The following is a 19,925-nucleotide window of genomic DNA, read 5'->3' on the forward strand; positions in this document are numbered from 1 at the left end:
ACCCAGTCTGCCTTGGAACCCCCCTATAGCTCATGTTTGGCCTGATCTCTCGTTGAACCACCACACACAGAGACTTCGGTAAAAAAATAGGAAGGAGATGATAAACAAGTCGATACAAACATGAAAACAAATACGGGTAAATGCGAGCGGTTGCCCTCATGCTCCTTGGAATCTGATGGAAAATCTGCGAGGAACGTTTTGGACTCCCTTTCTCTGTTCTATCGGTTAACTTGATCGTCCCTAGTACTTGTCGATCTTCGTGTTTCTGTGCCTTGACTGATGTGAAGGTCTAGATGAAGGTAGATTGAGCACAAGGATGGCCCTCCGTCGCCGAAATGCTTTCTTCCGGTTGTCTCGCGTCGTTGGCTGCTGCCGAGTTTCAATTCGTCTGCTTGGCAACTGAACCGAGCGAGTTGTCGGGAGGAATAGCCGCGGCTCTTCCGATCAAGTTCGTCGTTGGGCCAGCCATCCCCGTCTTATGCTGTACGGGCTGGGAATAACTCTCTCATCTTTCCCCTTACAGTCTGTCAAACCTTAATGTTCTAGCTAAAGGTATACCTAAAAGATCCGATTTACCTTCGATCGGTGTATCAGTCGTCTTACTGTTATACACACCGTGGTTGTTTGCCTTTTCGATCATACGGATCCGAGCTAAAGACCAAAATTGGTGTGAGGTACCAAACCTTCTCGCCAAATCTAGGAATGCAGCATTTCAAGTAGTGGACAGGCACCGCCTGAGCCTCGTCGAAAAAAAAAGAAAATACTCTTTGTCATTGTTTTGTTTTTTTAGACTCATTGGTTTGTGCTGCACCCTGTCTTGAGTGCTTTCCTTTTCGGCATGGTCAACTCCGCCGGCCAACGCAACGATGCATGACGAGCATACGCACGTGGGCAGGGCAAAGCAGAGCCGAGCGGCGGCCGCGAGGTTGGAGTGGCAAGAACACCAACAGGACCAGGGGAGACTCTTGACGGGCAAGAAAAGTTCGGGAAGCTTACCGGGCGAGAGACATCATCCCGCCACTCGTCAATCGTTCAACGTGCCACGACAACAGCAGAAGGTCGGCCAAAATTCATCGGGCACCACGTCGACCGAGTCTTTGACTCCATCGAACTCGGCTTCACAATGGGGTCTGCGACGGCAGGATGGGGGTTACTGGACAGAAGAGCTGTCGGCGGGGCAGCTCAACGGCTCCCGCTCTGCTTCGGGGGGCCCGGGGCCAGAGAAGAGGCCCGAGATTGTGCACGCAAGGATGCTGTGGCTGCCCAAGTACATGAGGAGGCGTGTGCTCGTCGCTTTCATCGCGTCTCTGGGTGTGGTAATTGCCGTGTTGGAATACATACTAAGTCTCTCCAACAAACAGATGGGACTCGGCCCGGTAGACAGCTCAAGGTATGTATGGCAGATGGCACCACCAGCCGTCCTTTTGATCATCGCGGGGTTCTGGCAGCGCTTCGAGTATCAGGCTCGAAGCACCGCGCCTTGGCTACGCATGCACAAGGGGCCGGCAGATGCCGAGAGGACGGTGCTGCTGGACTACGTGTCCATGACTAGACCTGCTGTAGTTTTGCGCGCCATCCAAAACAAGGACTGGGTCGTGGCGGCAGCAGTAGTCATGTCGATGCTGCTGTGGACCGCGATGATTGTTTCCACAGGCGCCATAACGACGGTACTGGCCACCATGACCAACAGCGACGTCAATGTCCGGTTAACGAGACAGTTCACGGCAGACGGCGGGGGTCTCGTCCGCAACAACACCCTCTTCACCCCGGCGTCCAAGGCCACCTCCCTGATCGAAGTCGCTGCGTTTCAGCTAGGCGAGCTTACGACGTACCCCGACGGTGTGACGAATTGGTTCGCATACGAGACGTTCAGCACAAGCGACTTGGCACAGGGAGCGCAACTAACGGCTCCGGTCCGCGCATTGTTCCCCAACCTCACCTGCGAGAAGGCGTCGCTGTCGGTAAACAGCGTCATGATGAGCGACCAGGAGCAGGTTGTCAACACGACGTTGATAGCGCCTGGCTGCGCCGTCGAGCTTACGATCAATGGGACCGGGCTATCGAGCCGAGGGGGAGGGAGTCCTACATACTTCCTGCGCTCGGGGACAGGTGGCTGTTACGGATCGACCGCCCCTCAAGACCAGCGTATAGTCGTCGCGTTCGGCGTGGCAAATCTCCGCAGCGGCAGCGATATCGACTACTACGAACGGTTCGTGTCGTCTACAGCTGCGGTGACTCTGTCTACACCTCTAATATGCCAGCCGGGGTATACGATGCGATCCATAGATCTGGTCAGAAGCTCCAGCCAAACGGTACGGATCGAGCTTGGGTCGCCGGGTCCAACATTGCCGAACCTTCCGGAGGTCCACCCTTGGGATCTCGCAGCCGGCATGCTCAGGTCCTACCAGCCGGACGTACCAGATGTTGCATACCTCCTCGATCGGGTAGCCGAGACGGATATGTTGGGTTATCCGGCATTCCAGCCGGCCCGCGTCATGATCGACCCATGCGTTCACTTTGCCCTTGGCTTCCGGATGTGGGAGAGTGGCTCACTGGAAGCAGCCGAGGAGTTTTTGGATTCGGAGAAGCTGGAGAGCATGATAGTCAACTACTATCGTCATCACGCTTCACTTGTGGCATATACACTCCTCCTTCACTCCCCGACTTGGGGCAATTCGACCGTCACAGGGACCTCCATCATCCGATTCGAGAGGATAGGTGCCAACGCTGCCGGCGTTCATTCCGTCGTTTTTTTGGTGGTTGCCTCCATGCTCGTCGCTACGTTTCTCTTCTTCCCCGTCCCGACCGAGGGCTTCCTGCCGAGGAATCCGAACACGCTGATCGATACAGCCGCGCTCCTAGTGCACAGCAAGGTACTTTTGCACAATGTCCGCGGGGCCGGCGGCGCCGACAGCAAGACTCTGTACAAGAGGCTGTCCATGGCTTACTTTTACACGGGCATCGAGGCCTACGAGCGAGACTTTGTGTCCGAAAACGAGGGATACTTCAAGGTTTTCGGCGGCCCGCTGCCCCCGACCACGCGCGCGCCCGAGTACTTTGAGCCTCGGGGAGGGTCTTGGTCGCCACCCAGAGGGCTTTCCAGCATCTACCGCGCGCTGAGCCTGTCGCTCACGCTGACGTTTATCGTGTCGCTCGAGGTCATGTTCAGGGTATCCTCGACCAACGGCGGCCTGTCTGCAATGGGCGACGACTCCTGGACCCAGCTCATCTGGACCGTGCTGCCAGCATCCGTGGCGGCCTGCCTGACCTGCCACGTTGGGGTGGTGGACGAGGCCATGCGCGCACTGGCGCCATTCATGGAGCTGACCTGGGGCAGGGGCACTTTCAGGACCATGAAGGACAGCTACATGGACGGGTCCACTCCACGCGTCTTGTACCACGCCATCGTTGGCCGCAACCTCCCCGTCCTCCTGTCGACCCTGTCGTGGATCATGGCGGCCTTCATCCCCGTCGTCGTCGCAGCCACCTTTGACACGAGGGCCGTGGCGCTGCAGGCGGCGGACCCGACGCAGCAGAACCAGCGCCGACTCCGGCAGGACGAGGCGGCAACGCGGCTCCTGCAGGTCCTGCTCGCGCTCGTCTTTGTCGGCAGCGCGGGGCTTTGGTTCCTGACCCCACGCCGCAGGATCGGGATCCTTCCGCGGCTGCACTCCGAGTCGCCCCTGAGTATCGCCAGTGTCGCGGCAGTGCTGGCCGACGGTAATGTGGTCGGGATGCTGGGCCGCGGCGCCGAGTGGAAGACGCTGAAGGAGCTCGAGCTCATGTTCAGGGACGGGCTGCACGTCACGATGCGGTTCCGGCTCGGGTGGGACGAGGCCCGGGGCAGGACCAAGAGGAAGCAGGACGCTTTTGGCATATCGGCCATCCGCACGGGCGGTTGGGGCGGTGGGGAGAGTGTCGGGCTGGGAATGCAGGCCAGAGTTGGGTATTGGCAAAGGGGGTTTGTGAGAGATTGGGGCTGGAGGCCCTGATGGGGAGGCAGACCTTGAGGACCGAACCGTGGATGACTTTGGCTTGGATCATTGGATGGGAACATGGCGTTTTCTGCTTCTCTTTCTTAGGTGTTGCCTAATGGCTTTGTTTGATGCTTCCATGATGGTTATGACAATTTACTTGTATCATTAGGCATATGAATGCCGCACAGCTTTTGTTTCATCATTGCCTTGTTTTACTACCATGTAATACCACGATCTACCTTTATGTGGATTTTCAGGTCTTTGAAGGCTTCAATCTTGACCTCTCCTGTGATGACTCCTGTGATGGTGATGCAAAGACATAGGGACTCGGCGTCCACAGACTATGCTATCTACGGAAACAACAAATTGGAGAGAATATCAAAACACAGAACGAACGCGGCCGCGTTCATGGGTAGAAAATCCTGCGCGCGATCCTCGTCCGCAAACGTCCTCTCATGTGGTGGTAGCCCGTTCAGGCGCGCAAGTCCATGACATTTCCCATGTATCTTTGTTGGCCAATGTCTTGTCATGAACAATATATCGGATCTGATTCATATTTGAAGCTCCCCAGCCAGGCTGGCGTCAGGCACCCCCTTCAAAAAGGTCCAGGGCAAAAGGATAGATATGTTCAAACGTGCCAACCTCAACCTCCTCAGTTCTCACCCAAAGTTTACTTTGATGTCTTCCCACCCTTCTTCTGGCTGGGCGCAGCCTCTGCCTGCTTCTTTTTCCAAACCCATTTCGCTTTCTTCTCCACCTTCTTGCACCTGTCATCTTGCCTTTCCGGATGAACAGACCATTCACGAGTCTGTAAACGAATCTGCTTTGTTTCGTCGTTGAAATTCAAGATTTTCTCATGGAACTGCTCGTCAGACATGGCTCCTTCGGTTTCATCTTCAAGGTCAGGGACAACTGTGGACGAATGTGTAAAGCCAGAAGTTGGTCAGCGCTGTCAATCACTCTGGCGTGGTGGGTAAGAAAGATGCCAGTGAAAGTATTTTACTTACCTCGTGTACCGCCTGCGGAAACGATCTTTTGCATTGATCTGCTTCGTTCGTGAAAAGCCATGTAGTGATTCACAGCATAGTCCTTGTACACGGGATGGTCGACGAACCAGCCAGTGTGGGCGGACATGTTACAATGTGACGAGGGACATCGGAGCACCCAGAAATTATTGGAATCTTCGGGATACTCAAACACATAGGGTCGGCGCTTAATGGGCATCTCCTGAATGTCGCGCAGAAAAATGAAGTTGCCCTCTACGAGGACTTCACCGCCAGCTGTCTTGTATGTTTCGGGCTCTCGATCGGGCTCGGGCTCCTTTGCCTTTGCCTTCTTTCGCTGTGGAGTGTGAGAGGGGGCGGTGGTAGCAGCAGCTCGCTTTTTAGGATTGGGCGTTTTCTTCTTGGCCTTGGCTTCGCTGTCGGAGGAATTCATGGGATCTGCGCCTGAGTATTCCGAATCTTCGACGGCGGAAGGGTCGCTTTCGGTGCTTTCGCTGTCTTCAGCATTAGAACCACGGTCCCGGGGTTTGTTCCTGCCGGTGAGGTTCCTATCAGACTGGTCTTGCCCGCTACTATCAGGCCTTTTCGCCTTGATCCTCGTTGGATGGCGACGGGTCGCCATCCGCATTAGGCCCCTTTGTCGCTTTGATCTTGATAAGTGTGGGCTTGTTCGCTGCTACCAAGCTCATACTGACATCCGAAAGTGGATCTGAGCCCTGGGATGATGCGCCTGCGAGTGGCTTCACTGCTTTCAGCTCGGTGCCTTTGATCTTGTCGTAGAACTCCTTGAGCGCCATTATTTCGAGGTTCTGGGTCGCAAGCTGTTCCTCCAGCCTTTTCACGTTTGCCTCACTTCGTTTCAAATCAACTTTGATCGTGGTGAGCCTAGATTCACAGTACCGCAGTGTCAGTTTTGCCACGTCTGCCTTGGAAAGGAGGGAAAGCTTACGACTCGCTCTTGGGCGGGATATCAAAAATCACGAATGTACGCGCGCCCGTGTCATCATCGCAGTCGAAGTACGCCGGCGTTCCATCGCCCCGTCTAACGTAGCCGAGAAGCTCAGCTCCGAGGTCGTGTATCTTGTTCTGACATTTCGTAAGCGGGTCATCTGGTCCAGGCTGCCATATCCTGGCCATGTCCTGATTCTGGTCTGACATGACGACCGTTTCCAATATTTGGAAAGCCTCGATAGGTTGAGTAAATGTCAATGTTTGTGTCTTGGTTGGATTTGGGTGGTTGGAGAAGACCAAAAAGTGAGGTTGATGTTGACAACATGCCAGGATGGTGCGACGGGTGAGGTGCAGTGGTCAAGTTGACATGAAGTGGTGCAAGATCAAAGTGATATCTGAACAAAAAGTGAGGTTTTGCAGCAAACAATGGGAGGCAAGCATTGTGCCCCACCTTGAAGAATTGGACCTTGTTTACAAGACTTCCTGCTTCTTTTGCCATGGCATCACCCAGCATCTTGTTTGTTCCAAGGCAAAGAACCGGCTGGGTACAAACACTCCAGCCTACCTTTATTTACTGAGAGCTAATCATACCTGACTTTCACACCTTCACCCTTTTTTTTCTTCCTTTGAAATTTCGCTTATTGAATCTTCTGTATTGTCTTGCAACTATCAACATTCATCAACCGCCCCCGCCACCAAGATGCAGCATAACAGAGCTGCCAAGCGCCCGAAGCTCGAGCCAGAGGCAAGAGTATCGGCGAAAAGCGCAGAGAAAAAAGAACTGAAGCCTATGTGAGTTTTCCATGTGCCAAAACCTCACGTTTCCAGGCTTACCCGGGCTAATCGTGAAACCTTCCGTACTTCCCCCGCGGCTACGCAGCCATATTGGCATTGATCATGGCACAACGTATACTCGAGTGAGGGTGAGTTTCTTCCTTCTCCATTCTCTTTTCACTTTTCAATCAGCTTCATCCGTCAAAAAAATGACTATTACTGACATTTCTTGAACTACTCACAAGGTGTACTCCCAAGACTGGCCCAAGGAGATGCGCGCCGATGTGGTCAAAGAAAGCCACAAGCAAACAGCCAAGCTTGACGCCACCTACGGTGTAGAGAGCCGTTATGACACTTTTCCCGATTTCCCGGCCTTCATATGCCCCGAGAGAGACCCACCTCTTTCTGGGTTTGATGCAGAGTTGCAGGCCGATCGCATCCCCTTGAAGACCGCGGCTCTTCTTCTGGACCAAACAAGAGACGTGGATACAAACAAACCTCGCCAAAGCCTGTTGGAGAAGATACCATGCGGAAAACAACTATTAAAACACAAATACGAAGAGAAGTTCCACAAGCTTATCGAACGCCTGTGGAAAGAGCATTTCATCAACATTCGAAAGCGGATCGACGTACACTGCGAGTTCAAATACCGTCCGATTTCGCTCACTTTGTCCATGCCCAACTGGATGAATGACGAGAAGGTCGACAAGATCTACGAGTCCATCATTGCCGATGTATTCGGCGACATCATACCAGTCACGGCCATCGATTTCATCGGCGAGGCGCAGGGCATGGTTAGGTGCATACACAAGGAGTTTATTCAGGAGACATCGCGCCTTTCCGTCGAAATCGGCAACCGCCACCATATCCTGGTGATCGACATTGGAGGCAGCGCGATGAACGGCACCTTGTGCCAAATCGCGAGAGACGACAGTAGTGACAGCGCCGACGCCATCACTCATTGCGTCGAGGTCGACAGCTTTGGCTGCCCTGGTGGCAGTGAGCTGTGGCACATGCAGATCGGAGACGTCATCGCCAACAAGGAAGGGTATAATGCCGCCAGCGAAGAGCTGCAGAAACTTATGCAGCGGTTTCGTCAACTCCAGGGAAGCTACAAGGACCCGTCCAAGGCCATCCTCGTCGACGTTAACGACCGCAACTACCACCTTTCGAACAAGCAAGCCAAAGAGTCTTGGAGCAAGTCTTTCAAAGACGCGACTGACATGATCGAGCGCAAGGTTGACGAAGCAGTAGAACGAGTTGGAGGTGCGGACCTGATGATCATCTTTTCTGGCGGTTCCCTGAAGCTCGGATATCTCCAAAACCTGATCAAAGGTTACATGAAGGAGAATTATCCAAAAGTTCCTCTCAACTTTATCCAGACCAGGGACGACGTCGATATTGCAGACAAGTAAGTCTAGATGTGCACTTGCCGCATATATTCCCACAAAGAATTTGTACAAACGACACCCACCCAAAGCAGAAGCTAACATGTAACAACGCTAGCACTGGCCTGATTGCCCGTGGATGCGCTTATGCGAGGGCATTCAAGAGACCTGTACTCGAGGTGCTTGACCGCATGGCCCTTGGCGTACAGGCTGGCTCGCCCATCAAGCAGGGAAGCAACGAGTGGCATTGGTTGGGAGATGTAAAGATCCTGCACCACAAGGCAAGTTCACATACCGACACCTCGGGCAGAGTTTCCAGCAGACAGACTCGCTAACAGTTTGATAGACCCTTGCGACGGGCGTCACAGGTTCGTGCACGCTCAACAGGCGCACCGCAATCAAGAAGATTGGACTCAAGATCATCGCGGATCCTTTGTTCCAAAGCCTGCGTGCCGGGGACAAGAAACTCAACTTTCAAAATTGCTACGACCTGTATTCGGTCCCTGCGTCTGATCTCGAGACCCCGGGCGAATATACATTTAAAATCTCTCGCGTCGCGCATTCGCTTCTCGACGAAAGGCACAAACTCAAGCTGGACCTTGATTGCACATATCTCGACAACTCCCAGGGCATCGAGATGCGCAAGTCTAGGAGCTACACGCTGCCATTGTACTTCCACATTGGCACCTGCTGCGTGCTTCCCAAGGAGGATGAGATCGAGATGTCAGGTTGGACCTATGGCTCGACACAGGCCCAGCCGATCAAGAAGCTCGATGAGGAGTCGATTTTCATTGATGATGATATCTAAGGCCACGATTACATCCCGGAAGGCTATGTTTTCTTTTGTTGCCGCTGCGTCGAGAATTCTAGATCTTATTGGCCTGGACTGGACAGGACATTGACTTTTGGTTCGTGAAGCACCATCTTCGTCCAGGTGTGAGCTTGTATCGTCGAGGCCTCCATTATCACAGGTAGATTTAGGGCCTCCACGATTATCTTCGCATTTCCAAGACATCAGCCATTTTGGTCGGGTGCAGAGAATGTTATGGATCGTCGTTCAAGTGCTAGGACAAGGGGTGGTACAGAGAGGGTGGTAGAGGGTGAAGGTAGGGTTATAAATCGCGAATATTCAGGGAGTCATTCAACAGATACTGTCAGCAGTGTATCTGTTTTCCTAGGTAGGGAGACATGGAGCTTCGACATGATCACCTGGTCAAGTTACGTGGCACACTTCTATCCTTAATCGGCTTCTTTCTCAATCTACCTCATGACATTTGTGCGAGACGCTTCATTGAGTCCACCTCTGGGAAGCTCTTCCCACGCTCCATCTCCAACCCCTTCGCAGCAAGAGCGGCAAACTTCTTTGCCCGCTTACCATCCTCCGCCTCGTCATAAACCCGCGCCGCGAGCATCCAGGCCCCGGCAATCTTGCTCTCCAGCCGCTCGACCTCGTACAGTCCCAAAAGCTCCTCGACCATCGCGATCTTTTTCTTGGCCTCAGCCTCATCGAAGCCACCCTCGACCGCCCGTCCCAAGCCCACCTCGAGCTTCTTGATGCGTCGGATCCGCCTCTCGGACGCGGCAGCCTCCGCCGCCGACAAGCTGCAGTGGGCACAACCGCAGACGAAGCCAAGCGATGACCGCGTGCGGGCCTGGCGGTCCCGGGCGGGGTCCATCTGGTCGACGTAGGATATGGTCAGCTCCTCGCCCGGTTTTATGTCGCGCACGGCGTGGGTGCGGTGGACGAGGTTGTTGTCGATGTGGAAAACCATGCTAGAAACGGTTTTATTTTGAGTTAGTCGGTGCAGCTTAAGTAAGACGCGGCATATCGTACTGGCAAATTGTCTGCCGACTTTGGATAAAGTTGGGCGCAGGGAAGAGCTTGCAGCAGTAGGGTTAAATTTTGTGATTGGACGGAGGGTTGAAGTAAAAAAGAAACAGGTCATGCCCCTTGAGACCCCTAGATCAAGCTTGCATTTTGCGCATGTTCGGAATGAGGGGGGAAAAGGGTAAAACATTGGAGGAAAGGAACAAAAGCTTACTTGGGCCTGCAATCGTGGTTCAGCTTGGAAACGTTCGGAAAGTTCCCGTAATGAAAGCCAGCTTTCACATCGGCGCCGACGCCGGACAGGGCCATCTGGAACGAATTGGTAAAAAGCCTATCCATGATACCCATGGCGCCCTGGAAATCACCCTGCGTCCCCTGCGCCATGAACGACTTGCGCGTCGCAGCCGTCATCTTGGACACGGCGAGCTCCAGGCTGGGAAAGTAAACATCGGTCGCCTCCTCCAGGGCCAATTTGTGCACCAGGATCGCCGGCGTCTCGGCCATGACGAGCTCGCCCTTGGCGATGGGCCGCTTCGCGACGAGACCGACGCCCTTTCCGGGGATGGCCTGCGCCCTGAACGGCCTCTCGGCATTCTTCTCCTGGCTTGTCGTGGTGTCGGGGCGCAGTGCTTTCACCCGCTTGGCGTTGCCCTTGGTCGTGACCAGCACGATGCCGCCGTTGCCGAAATTCGGGTTCGCAAAGACGCAGTAGGCGCCGACGCAGCCGTGCGGACCGTCCCAACTCTGCGATGCCAATTCTGCCGCCGCCGCTGCGGGATCGGGCTGTGCAGGAGCGGCATCATCAGAAGGATTAGGTGTTTTTCGCCTCGCGGGGTAGCCCGCAATAGCGCGAGGACATGTTGGCAGCGGCAAGCTGTAGAGGCCACCGGCGCGCGGACAGGTGGCGGTGGTTTCGGGCTCGGCGGCGGCAATTGGCGTGAAGAATCCAGCCACCGCCACAGGCGCAAGTAGAGAAAATGACAAGCCCTTCATGGCTGGTCGGTCTGAAAGCGCATTGCTCAATTTTCCTTTCTCCGGTTGGCGACACTAATTTGACAGGCCAGCTGGTCCAGTCAAATATTTTTTTTTCCAATCTGTGGGAAAATATCTTTTTACTCTAAGGCAGTCCTGAATAGGTGGCTAGATTTTTCTTTTCTCTCTTTTCTCTACAGTACAAAAAATCGATGCCAATGCCAAGGCCAAGGCCCAACCGTTGCAACCTGTTTCAGTCACAGTACTTTTTCTGGGGTCGGACCGTTGTTTCCGGCTCGGCACTTGACCTGCAACGAATCTCACAAAACTCAATTCAGTGGCGCCTTTTGGCAAAATTGTCCTGCGTTTGTTTTCGGCCTGGAACTTTGACAACAGCAATCAAGAAAATGAGGTTATCAGGGGATTTGCGGTTGTGGCAGCTTTGATGCAAATGTTTTAGTTGTGGGGTCTGCGGCATTCAATTCACTGCTTCACATGCTTCTGAACCACGGTTCCTTTATGGAACGTCACGCGGACCCGACAACGAGACCACGACAAACACCGCGACTGAACACATCAGACTGGTCTCTTCACGCGACAAGCTGTCTCCCACCGCAATTTAACGGCCGATAACGAGGGGAGCAGAAAATAGAACACCACGTCACGTTCATTGTTGACTTGAGAGGGGGGAAACATCTTATTCTTCTCCGCATACCCGCAAATTGGATTGAAGACAGGTTGACTGATTGCACGATGCAATCGGCGCACCTCCTTATTTTAGCCATGATCGCATAGCAGTGCTGTAGGTACCTGTTACTGACACCGCTCACAGGGTTGGAGTGGGCTTGCTAGAACTAGTCTACCTGCGCTAGGTGTTCTAGACTTGACCGGCTCCCATCGTGACCGGCAGCAGCGAAAGGATTCGCAATCATGTTGCCAAGTGGCAGCGCGCTAACCAGGAGCTGGCCTGGGATGATGGTACTTTCTCCGGAAGCCAATCTTCAGGCACCCACTCGTGAAGCGACCGCCATTTTGGTGACACTCAAGCTGAGGGAAAAAAAGATCCTGATTATCTCGCATCGCCAGCACATAAGCATTTTCCAACTGGCAGTCCGTCCGATCGCCAAAGATGGGGGGTTGGCAGCTTCAGAGGAACCTAGACCACCTTTCCTTAGCCGGCTTGCCACATTTACTCTTCTAACATGGCTGGTCCGGACCAACCAGACCATTCACTGACTCAGGCTGGGCCTGACCCTTCAATTATCCAGTCCAGCCCTCGAACAAACTAATATCCATAGCATACATATAACCAGGTTGACGTCAGTAGCCCATTCTGCCGACCATTCGCACCAACGACTGGCGTAGACCCTTGGTCTCACAATCGTTCAGACCCGGCTGAACATGCCCCCAGTGGTTCTTCAGGGTGGCCATGCGCTGTCCAAAGTGACGAAGCTCCAGCTGGATCGCGCTACTGCTAATACTCGGAGCACATAGTGAACTCTCCTACACGCGATAAGCTTTGTACACGCAAGTAACTCGTCTAGAATAGTTTTGAGCCTTGCAAGGCCCAGCCAAGCACTCGAGGCTGGTGTGGGTTTCCATCTCCTGTTTTTTTTTTCCTTTTTTTTGGTTCTATTTTTTTTGGTTTTATTTTTTTTTCCCGCTAGCCGTCTTGCAGAAAGTCCACCTTGGCCTGCGTCCTCGACGGTAGCCAACCACGGGATTCGGCCGATGCGTTGAAGATTTAAGACAAAACCCAAAACCTGTCATGGAATGAAAGACCGTCTGATATATGCTCAGCTGTATCAACTATATTAAAAGGAAACGCGAATATCGCGCCACTGAGGGGTTTTCGTGTTGCCCTCAGTGTCTTTCTCGTTAATCACCGTCAGTCGTTGGCTTGAGGAAAAAAAAAAAAAAACACTCATCGCCAGCCGCCTCTGTCGACCAAGAATGTCGGTAGAAACAGCGGCACCAGAAGCCATGGCGGACGTCATCGTCATCGGCGCCGGCCCTTCTGGCCTTTGCGCTGCCAAGACGTTCCTCCAGCTGCAGCCCGATGCCAGTGTGGTCATCCTCGAGGCGTTTCCGTCTCTGGGGGGCGTCTGGGCGACGGAGCGCCTCTTCCCGACCCTCAGGACCAACAACCTCACGGGCAACTTTGAGTTTACGGATTTTCCACTGACGCCGGAGCGGTTCGGCGCCAGTCCGGGGCAGCACATCCCGGGCGAGTCCATGAACGCCTACTACAAGGCCTACGCGGAACACCACCAGCTTACGGGCAGGATACGCTACAACGCCAAGGCCTCAGAGGTTCGGAGGCCCGCGGAGGGGGAGGGGTGGCTGGTGGAGGTGGAGGACACCAGCAAGCCGCACGACGATGAGGAGCGCCAGCCGCCCCAGACGGAGACGCTGCGGTGCAGGAAGCTCATCGTCGCGACGGGCGTGCACCCCAAGCCCCGGATCGCCGAGCTGCAAGGGGCGGCAGACTTCAAGGGGCCCATCATCCACTCCTCGGAGATGGGGCCCAAGTTCGACACGGTCTTCAACAGCGGGGCGAACAAAGAAGGGGATGACAACAGCGCGCAGCGCAAAAAGACAATCTGCGTCATCGGCGGCAGCAAATCATCCTACGACGCGGCGTACCTGGCGTGCGTGACGGGCCACGAGGTCGACTGGGTGATCCGCGAGACGGGCCGCGGGCCGTCGTGGATCATGCCGTCCTGGGCGAGGATGGGCCCGTTCAAGCTGGTGAGGGAGAGGCTGGCCAGGGTCCGGTTCATATCCTTCATGTCGCCGTGGGCGTTTGACGACTTTTCGGGCGTGGGCTGGCTGCGGGAGGCGGTGCACGGGACGGCGGCGGGGAGGTTCGTCAAGGGCAAGTTTTGGAAGCTGATGCACTTCACCACGGCGGTGCAGACCGGGTTCAAGGGCAAGTCTCCGCACAGGGTTCTGGAGCCGGAACATAGCCCGTTTTGGTAAGTTTTGAAACACGGCTCAGGTGTTGCTTCTGGGTGGATGAATGTTCCCGTCGCTTACAACCCCATTCTTGACCTTGTGCAGGTACGGAACGGCGACCGGTATTGACAACTACGACAAGAGCCTTCACGACTTTGTCAATTCCGGACAAATCAGGGTCCACAGGGACGACATATCACACCTCTCCGAGCACAAAGTCCACCTATGCCGTGGCCAGGAGCTCCAAGTAGACGCCATAGTAGCCGCGACAGGGTACTGGGCCAAGCCGGCCATAAACTTTGTCCCCGAGAGCACGCACTCTGGGCTCGGTGTGCCGTCCATCTCGCTCAGCCAATCGCAGCAGCTCCACTGGCGCAGGCTCGAGGCGGCCAGCGACGCCAAGATCGGGGCACGGTTCCCGGAGCTGATCAAGGGACCCCCGCAGAGCAGAAAGTCAAAATCCCCCGCCGAGCGCTGGTCAAAGAGCAGCACCGCCACCGGGAAAGGCGCCGGGGGTCGCCCCGCACTGTACAAGTTCGGATCCGCGGACCACGAGATGCCCTACAGCCCCTGGCGTCTGTACCGCGGCATCGCGCCGCCGGGGCTCGCGGCGACGGGCGACCGATCGCTCGCCTTTGTCGGCATCCACAGCAACCTCTCCAACATGCTGCGGCTCGAGGTGCAGAGCCTGTGGGCGGCGTCGTATCTGCTGGGGCACGCGCTGGACGACCCGAACCTGGACGGGTCGCCGCGGTCGGCCAAGGCCATCTTTGAGGAGGCGGCGCTGCTGCAGCGCTGGTCGCAGCGCCGCGCGCCGCTCGGCCACGGCCGGTCCTTCCCGGACATGGTCTTTGACCAGATCCCCTACTGGGACCTGCTGCTGCACGACCTCGGCCTGCCGACCGCGAGGAAGGGCAGCCTGTGGAGGGAGCTGTTTGAGCCCTACACCCAGCAGGACTTTGGCGGCCTCGTCGACGAGTACCTGGCCAAGGGAGGGGCGCGGCGCAGGGCGTCCGAGGAGTCCGCCTCGCGCCACAGGGTTGTCTGCGAGTCGCGGGAGCAGCCGAGCAGCCTGGCGTACGGGTTGAGGGTGGTGCAGTGGGCGGGGTTGGCGTCCATGACGCTGTGGTTCTTTTATTGGGTTTTGGTGGTGAGGCAGTTTTGAGCTGGGGTTTGCTCCTTTTGGCATGCTTTACTTTTACTGCACAAGTCCAAGTCTGGTGGTGGTGGTGGTGGTGGTGGGAGCTGAAGCTCACGGCAGCGGAGATGTCTGGTTTTCGCTGCCGGTTACCAAATCCCTAATTCTACAACTTTCTTGTGTCAGTACTGAAGCAGCATTTTCTTTGTCTTTTTTTTTTCTTTCTTGTTCTACCAAATGACATATAACCTGGAGCAATACTTGACTTGACATTACGTGGGCACAGCCTTTACTGTTAGTGTTGTTTTGCATATTCTCGATAAGGTTTGGCTGCATCCTGCAATTGCAGCACCCAAGGCGGGTTTCACCTCGGAAAGGTATAACACTGGTTAAACATTCATCATCATTCTACCACGTACAACCACCAATGAGGAGTATGCGTTTGACTGACGTAAGCCTTGTTTTCTACAGCCAACGTCTCTGCTGGTCGACGTTGTAGAAAGGTTAGTCATTGCAAGGAGGGTTATAAACCCATGTTCCAGGGTCCAGAAGGTCTGCCATTGACAAGCTACTCCGTGCTTGAACTATTGCTACATGCCAGCCCACCCTGGCCCTCGGTCATTTGTCAGGGAAAACGATACCAGAGAAAACTAAACAAGGTTGATTCCCCAGGTATCCGCGTCGGCAATTTTAACCGACAAAATGCTGGTCTTGGGCAGAATCTTGGGCGCCGAAAATAGCCTCAAAGGGAGTTCAAGGAAGCAGCAACTTTTGTCATTATTTGTGAACCATGCGCTTGGCGATCTGCAGTCCTTTGGGGGACGGGACGGCAGCTCCCGGAAGGTCTCTTCGCATAAGAGGGGGATTAGTTTACGTGATCGCTGCCGGCAACCATTCACTTGATGACATTCTTGCCAAGTTTTCTTTGGAGTTTATGTCCTGAATTCTTGACCCTACACCAATTTCTGCCATCGACACACAGTGATTGGCCTTCATGGCAGGGATTTTATGATGGCTTTGCCACTTGACCGATGCATGGTGTTCATGCTGCCTTGGACACTGAGGATGTCTCAAGGCAGTTCTTTCTTGCTGATTGGGTGGTGGTAAGCATGGCAGGCTCGTCGGGTGTGGTAACTTGCAAACCTACCTCGGGACCCATCTATCTACTCTATCTAACTACCGACCTAGGTCCCTAGCACCTTCGTAACAAGGCGGGGCGTTTGATCACAATTGTTATCTCAAACTCAAAAGACCAATACGGGTTGGAACCCCTACAAGGACGACCACTATGTCCTCAACATAAAAAAATAAAACAATGATGGCGATCGATCCCCAACAAGTGAATGTTTGGTCAAACATGCCAATGGCCGATTGATTCTGTCAAGTAGCATGTAAATTTGGAAGCCGTAATTTTTGGAAAGGTGTCCCGACGGTCTGGTGAAACTCTCTCACGATGAGATTTCTTTGACAGCCGCGCGTTGCTGAAAATGACCTGATTAATGTGAACCTCCCCATCACCAAACACCTTGTCATAAACACGTACGCAGATCGCAGTCGGGAGCGCTGAAACCCACTAAGGTATGCTCGCATGTCAGACCTTTGTGATCAAAATCGCAATCGTGTTTTCGACATGGCATATCCCTCGATCTATGCCCGCATTGTAGAGCCCGACAAGAATCTTGGCAACTCACTTTACGACCCCGCATTATACCTCGGTGTGGAGCTTGACTGGAGTTATAGAATTAGGCTGCAGGATCTGGTGAACCATAATAGATGAAAATACGCGCTTGGTATAGGGGACGTTCAGGGTATTACGGTGTGTTTGTGCGACTATGTAGGAAATTGGCTTTGTATATGCATCCGCAACGAACCGCCGAGTCTAGTTCACACCTGACTGCCAACTAGGCCAATAACCGCTGAATGGCTGCGTTCCTTGGTTCGGTTCCTGGCTTTTGCCAACTGTCTAGCTCCGGTCAAATGCGTTAGCAACTGTAGTAGTTCGTGTCTTTTTTTTTGTGCTCGTTCTAGTGGGTGAGCGTGCCATCCGATCCCCTGAATTCCTTAGTGCCAGCCCGGACATTTATATCGTCTTTTGTACAAGGTCCAAAATACAATGTCACTTTCTTGGGGTGTTCGTATATATTGCGAGACAAAGTACATCAAGATGAACTGGACCAGATGCATTTGGGACGAAAAGTGTCTCTCCCGCGGATAAAATCCCCGCAGTGATACACTTTACGGCGGTGCCATCGAAGCAGCATCGCTTGATCCTCGGAGATGGATTGCCTTTGTCCTTTTTTTTCGCAGAACACTCTCCGATTTCTGATTCGGCGGGACGAAATTAGCTCACAGTATTAAACAGTGATAATGTTGTGATAGAAAAATCTTGAGGGGCGGAAAGAAAGGAGTCAGACAATCTTCATGGTCTATTGGTCCCTGCCAGCATCTGCAGTGTGACCGGATGAAACGCAAGCAAGCATTGTGCAAAAAGCTTAAATTTCAGTCCCGGCCTACCCTTAATCGCTTCATCTAGCCAGATTCAGCAAGATCCCCGCTGGGATGTCTACGTTTTGAATCTCGAGAGGGAAGCAAAAAAAGATAGTCTAGGTCTAGACTAGATTCTTATGCATCTACCACGTATCTGCTCGTCCAACTTCCTTGGATCTGGCTGCATCAAGAGCCGCAGGGAGGGTATCGGCTTTACCATGCACTTTGTATTTTTTTTTCTCTGGGTTTATGTGCGCATGTTGTGATTTAGCTTCAATGTGTGGGGAACTGGTCCTTAAACCGGTCTTTGAAGTCAAAAATTTGCGTTCGTCTTTCATCATGATTTGGTTCTTGGATCTTAAGCTCAGGTTCAACCATTTGCCACTTCTTTTTTTTCCCTAGCGGCTCGCGGTGAGGGAAATGAGTTGACAGAGTTGCGACTCTTGTCAAGGATGGTTGGAACTCGTCATCTTGTATCTGGGCGATACGTGGTATACACCAGTCTAGCATAGTACGTGGTACGTTGCGACCCTTGCCATCTGTCTCGAAATCTGCACAAGCTTGATTTGTTTACCTGAACAAAAACTCATTCCTGTACACCCAAGTAGCGTAGCAATTCTGTAGGACCTGGACAGGAGCAACAGTTGAAACTTCGTCAGGGTACTGTTTTGAGGGGTTTGGCCTGACTCGATGGGCCTTTTGACCCGACGACCAACTCAGCGGTACACCGTGATGGTGTTGTGATGCTTGCCAATGATACCTTTCCCGGGGGCCTGGGAAGCTGTCACGTACTGGGACGACACTGGCCCGCGCAATCTCTGGCTGGAAAACTTGTGAGCTCATGATTATAAGAATGGCCTCGGTCGCCCTCGTATCCAACATTCTTTTCCTCCTCTCCTCATCCGCAAGCCGGCTATTCATCCATCTATTCACTTCTACACCTTAACTCTTTGATAACTATATTTTTTTGAGCTAGTCTCACTAATTTTACTCAATACTTTGACCATAAAACTAAGCCAATCCCTTTTTAATCACCCCAACAAATCAAGATGCGTTTCTCCGCTGTCTTCGCCCTCCTCCCCCTGGCCCTCGCCACCCCCATTCCGGACAACAAGTCGAGCACGGCCTCCAACAGGATCAAGGACATTGGCAACAAGCAGGCCGACGTAGCCAACTCGGAGGTGGCCGATATCCAACGCGCCAAGAGCGCCCTCAAGAACGGCGGGTCGGCCAAGCCCGCCGAGGCGCAGCTGCAAAAGGACCTCAACAAGGGCATCGCCCTGCGCAAGACCAACCAGGCCCTCCTCAAGAAGATCAGCGGCGGCAAAGGCAGGCGCGACGTCCTGGAGGAGGAGGGAGAGCAGGCCGGCGGCGAGGACCAGGTCGTCGAGGTCCGCCCCACGCAGCCCGACGCCAACCAGGATGAGGAGCAGCCCCCGCGGGCCATCGACCGCACCGTCATCGAGACGCGCGCCAACAAGCCCAAGGGCCCGCAGGGCGCCGCGAAGGGCGCCAACCCCTTCCAGAAGGCCATTGATACCCAAAACGCCATCGAGCAGAAGCAGAAGGGCGCGACAAAGACCGTCAAGAGCCTCAAGGGCACCACGGCCGATACGGCTAAGCTCGATGCCCTTCAGGCTAGCTTCCAGAATGGCAATGCCAAGCTCTCTGCTTTTACTGGTCAGGTAAGTCATCTTCTTTCCATGTGGAGAAAGGATGTTTTTTTTTCTTTCTTGTTTTGGTTTCACTTTCACATAACAAGATTGCGGGCTAACAATGGTCCCTAACCAAGGTTCCTCGCTGAAAATAGTTCAACGAGACTGCTATCAAAATAAGGATAGCTCACGAGCACGGCTTCATGATTATGTGCTGATACTTGAACATTGATGCGTGTGGGATGAAAGGAGCCGTGTGTGTATTTTTGATGACAGCCAAGTTTGGCTGATGTTTTGATTAGGGATAGATAGATTGTATTTCAGGATTCAAATATATCGTTCAAAGACTCTCGGAATTGTTCATCTTTTAGCATACCTCTTGATGTGGAATTTTGATGGATGAACATCCACACCTACCCCTGAATACATCATACATGTACTCGGGGCGAGGATTGTCTTTGCTTGTATAAACAAGTTGAAAGTTCGCTATCCGGCTACAACTGGGGGGCATAGAACCAAGGGAAGGATCAATAGGGCTTCCAATTCACCCAAAGGTGCAGAGTGAATCCGAATATCCGTCGGTGCGAAAAGAAATGTTATCAATTCAAACTTACTCCACCTGATCATTGCAATTCTCAGTGGATTATTCTCTGAAGCTGTCGTTATTGACAGCTGTTTCAACCGCTGCAGCCTCAACAAAGACCCGAAAGGCCTCCTCTTGCCAACAATAGCTATCTTGGTTGACAGCCCCAGGAAGCTGTGCCAGGGTTCTGGAATAACTACAGACGAGCAC

The 19,925-nt window shown here is 53.6% G+C and overlaps 7 protein-coding genes across 7 annotated transcripts; 4 read left to right on the plus strand and 3 right to left on the minus strand.

Moving 5' to 3' along the window:
* Positions 1 to 246: 246 nt before the first annotated feature.
* Positions 247 to 3,992, plus strand: MGG_09392 (uncharacterized protein; the record flags this gene model as incomplete). Its single annotated transcript, XM_003720171.1, has 2 exons — positions 247 to 483; positions 823 to 3,992. The coding sequence occupies exons 1-2, from the start codon at positions 336 to 338 to the stop codon at positions 3,990 to 3,992; spliced, it is 3,318 nt and encodes a 1,105-aa protein (XP_003720219.1). The 5' UTR covers positions 247 to 335.
* A 655-nt stretch (positions 3,993 to 4,647) lies between these two features.
* On the minus strand, positions 4,648 to 6,139 carry MGG_09391 (uncharacterized protein; the record flags this gene model as incomplete). Its single annotated transcript, XM_003720172.1, has 4 exons — positions 4,648 to 4,889; positions 4,985 to 5,624; positions 5,677 to 5,866; positions 5,931 to 6,139. The coding sequence occupies 4 exons, from the start codon at positions 6,137 to 6,139 to the stop codon at positions 4,648 to 4,650; spliced, it is 1,281 nt and encodes a 426-aa protein (XP_003720220.1).
* Positions 6,140 to 6,735: 596 nt separating this feature from the next.
* On the plus strand, positions 6,736 to 8,902 carry MGG_09390 (uncharacterized protein; the record flags this gene model as incomplete). The annotated part of the gene is made up of 4 exons (XM_003720173.1): positions 6,736 to 6,855; positions 6,952 to 8,117; positions 8,213 to 8,354; positions 8,441 to 8,902. 4 exons carry the CDS (start codon positions 6,736 to 6,738, stop codon positions 8,900 to 8,902), a joined length of 1,890 nt encoding a protein of 629 aa, XP_003720221.1.
* A 391-nt stretch (positions 8,903 to 9,293) lies between these two features.
* MGG_09389 (uncharacterized protein) lies at positions 9,294 to 11,123 on the minus strand. The gene is made up of 2 exons (XM_003720174.1): positions 10,137 to 11,123; positions 9,294 to 9,867 (listed from the first exon to the last, which is right to left on the minus strand). Exons 1-2 carry the CDS (start codon positions 10,913 to 10,915, stop codon positions 9,360 to 9,362), a joined length of 1,287 nt encoding a protein of 428 aa, XP_003720222.1. The 5' UTR covers positions 10,916 to 11,123; the 3' UTR covers positions 9,294 to 9,359.
* A 1,380-nt stretch (positions 11,124 to 12,503) lies between these two features.
* On the plus strand, positions 12,504 to 15,088 carry MGG_09388 (uncharacterized protein). Its single transcript, XM_003720175.1, has 2 exons — positions 12,504 to 13,872; positions 13,958 to 15,088. The coding sequence occupies exons 1-2, from the start codon at positions 12,848 to 12,850 to the stop codon at positions 15,015 to 15,017; spliced, it is 2,085 nt and encodes a 694-aa protein (XP_003720223.1). The 5' UTR covers positions 12,504 to 12,847; the 3' UTR covers positions 15,018 to 15,088.
* A 2,662-nt stretch (positions 15,089 to 17,750) lies between these two features.
* Positions 17,751 to 18,359, minus strand: MGG_17790 (uncharacterized protein; the record flags this gene model as incomplete). Its single annotated transcript, XM_003720176.1, has 2 exons — positions 17,751 to 17,954; positions 18,270 to 18,359. 2 exons carry the CDS (start codon positions 18,357 to 18,359, stop codon positions 17,751 to 17,753), a joined length of 294 nt encoding a protein of 97 aa, XP_003720224.1.
* A 167-nt stretch (positions 18,360 to 18,526) lies between these two features.
* Positions 18,527 to 19,339, plus strand: MGG_09387 (uncharacterized protein; the record flags this gene model as incomplete). The annotated part of the gene is made up of 2 exons (XM_003720177.1): positions 18,527 to 19,162; positions 19,319 to 19,339. The coding sequence occupies 2 exons, from the start codon at positions 18,527 to 18,529 to the stop codon at positions 19,337 to 19,339; spliced, it is 657 nt and encodes a 218-aa protein (XP_003720225.1).
* Between the last annotated feature and the right edge of the window lie 586 nt (positions 19,340 to 19,925).

Source organism: Pyricularia oryzae, chromosome 6 (genome assembly GCF_000002495.2).
Source record: "Pyricularia oryzae 70-15 chromosome 6, whole genome shotgun sequence".
Lineage (NCBI taxonomy): Eukaryota > Fungi > Ascomycota > Sordariomycetes > Magnaporthales > Pyriculariaceae > Pyricularia > Pyricularia oryzae.

Bases quoted from the DNA above. Each gene is read 5' to 3' on its own strand.
- MGG_09388 (XM_003720175.1), top strand. From the start codon at position 12,848: ATGTCGGTAGAAACAGCGGCACCAGAAGCCATGGCGGACGTCATCGTC. The intron at 13,873-13,957 runs GTAAGTTTTGAA...GACCTTGTGCAG, and splicing joins CCGGAACATAGCCCGTTTTG to GTACGGAACGGCGACCGGTA.
- MGG_09389 (XM_003720174.1), bottom strand. From the start codon at position 10,915: ATGAAGGGCTTGTCATTTTCTCTACTTGCGCCTGTGGCGGTGGCTGGA. The intron at 9,868-10,136 runs GTAAGCTTTTGT...AACCGTTTCTAG, and splicing joins AACCACGATTGCAGGCCCAA to CATGGTTTTCCACATCGACA.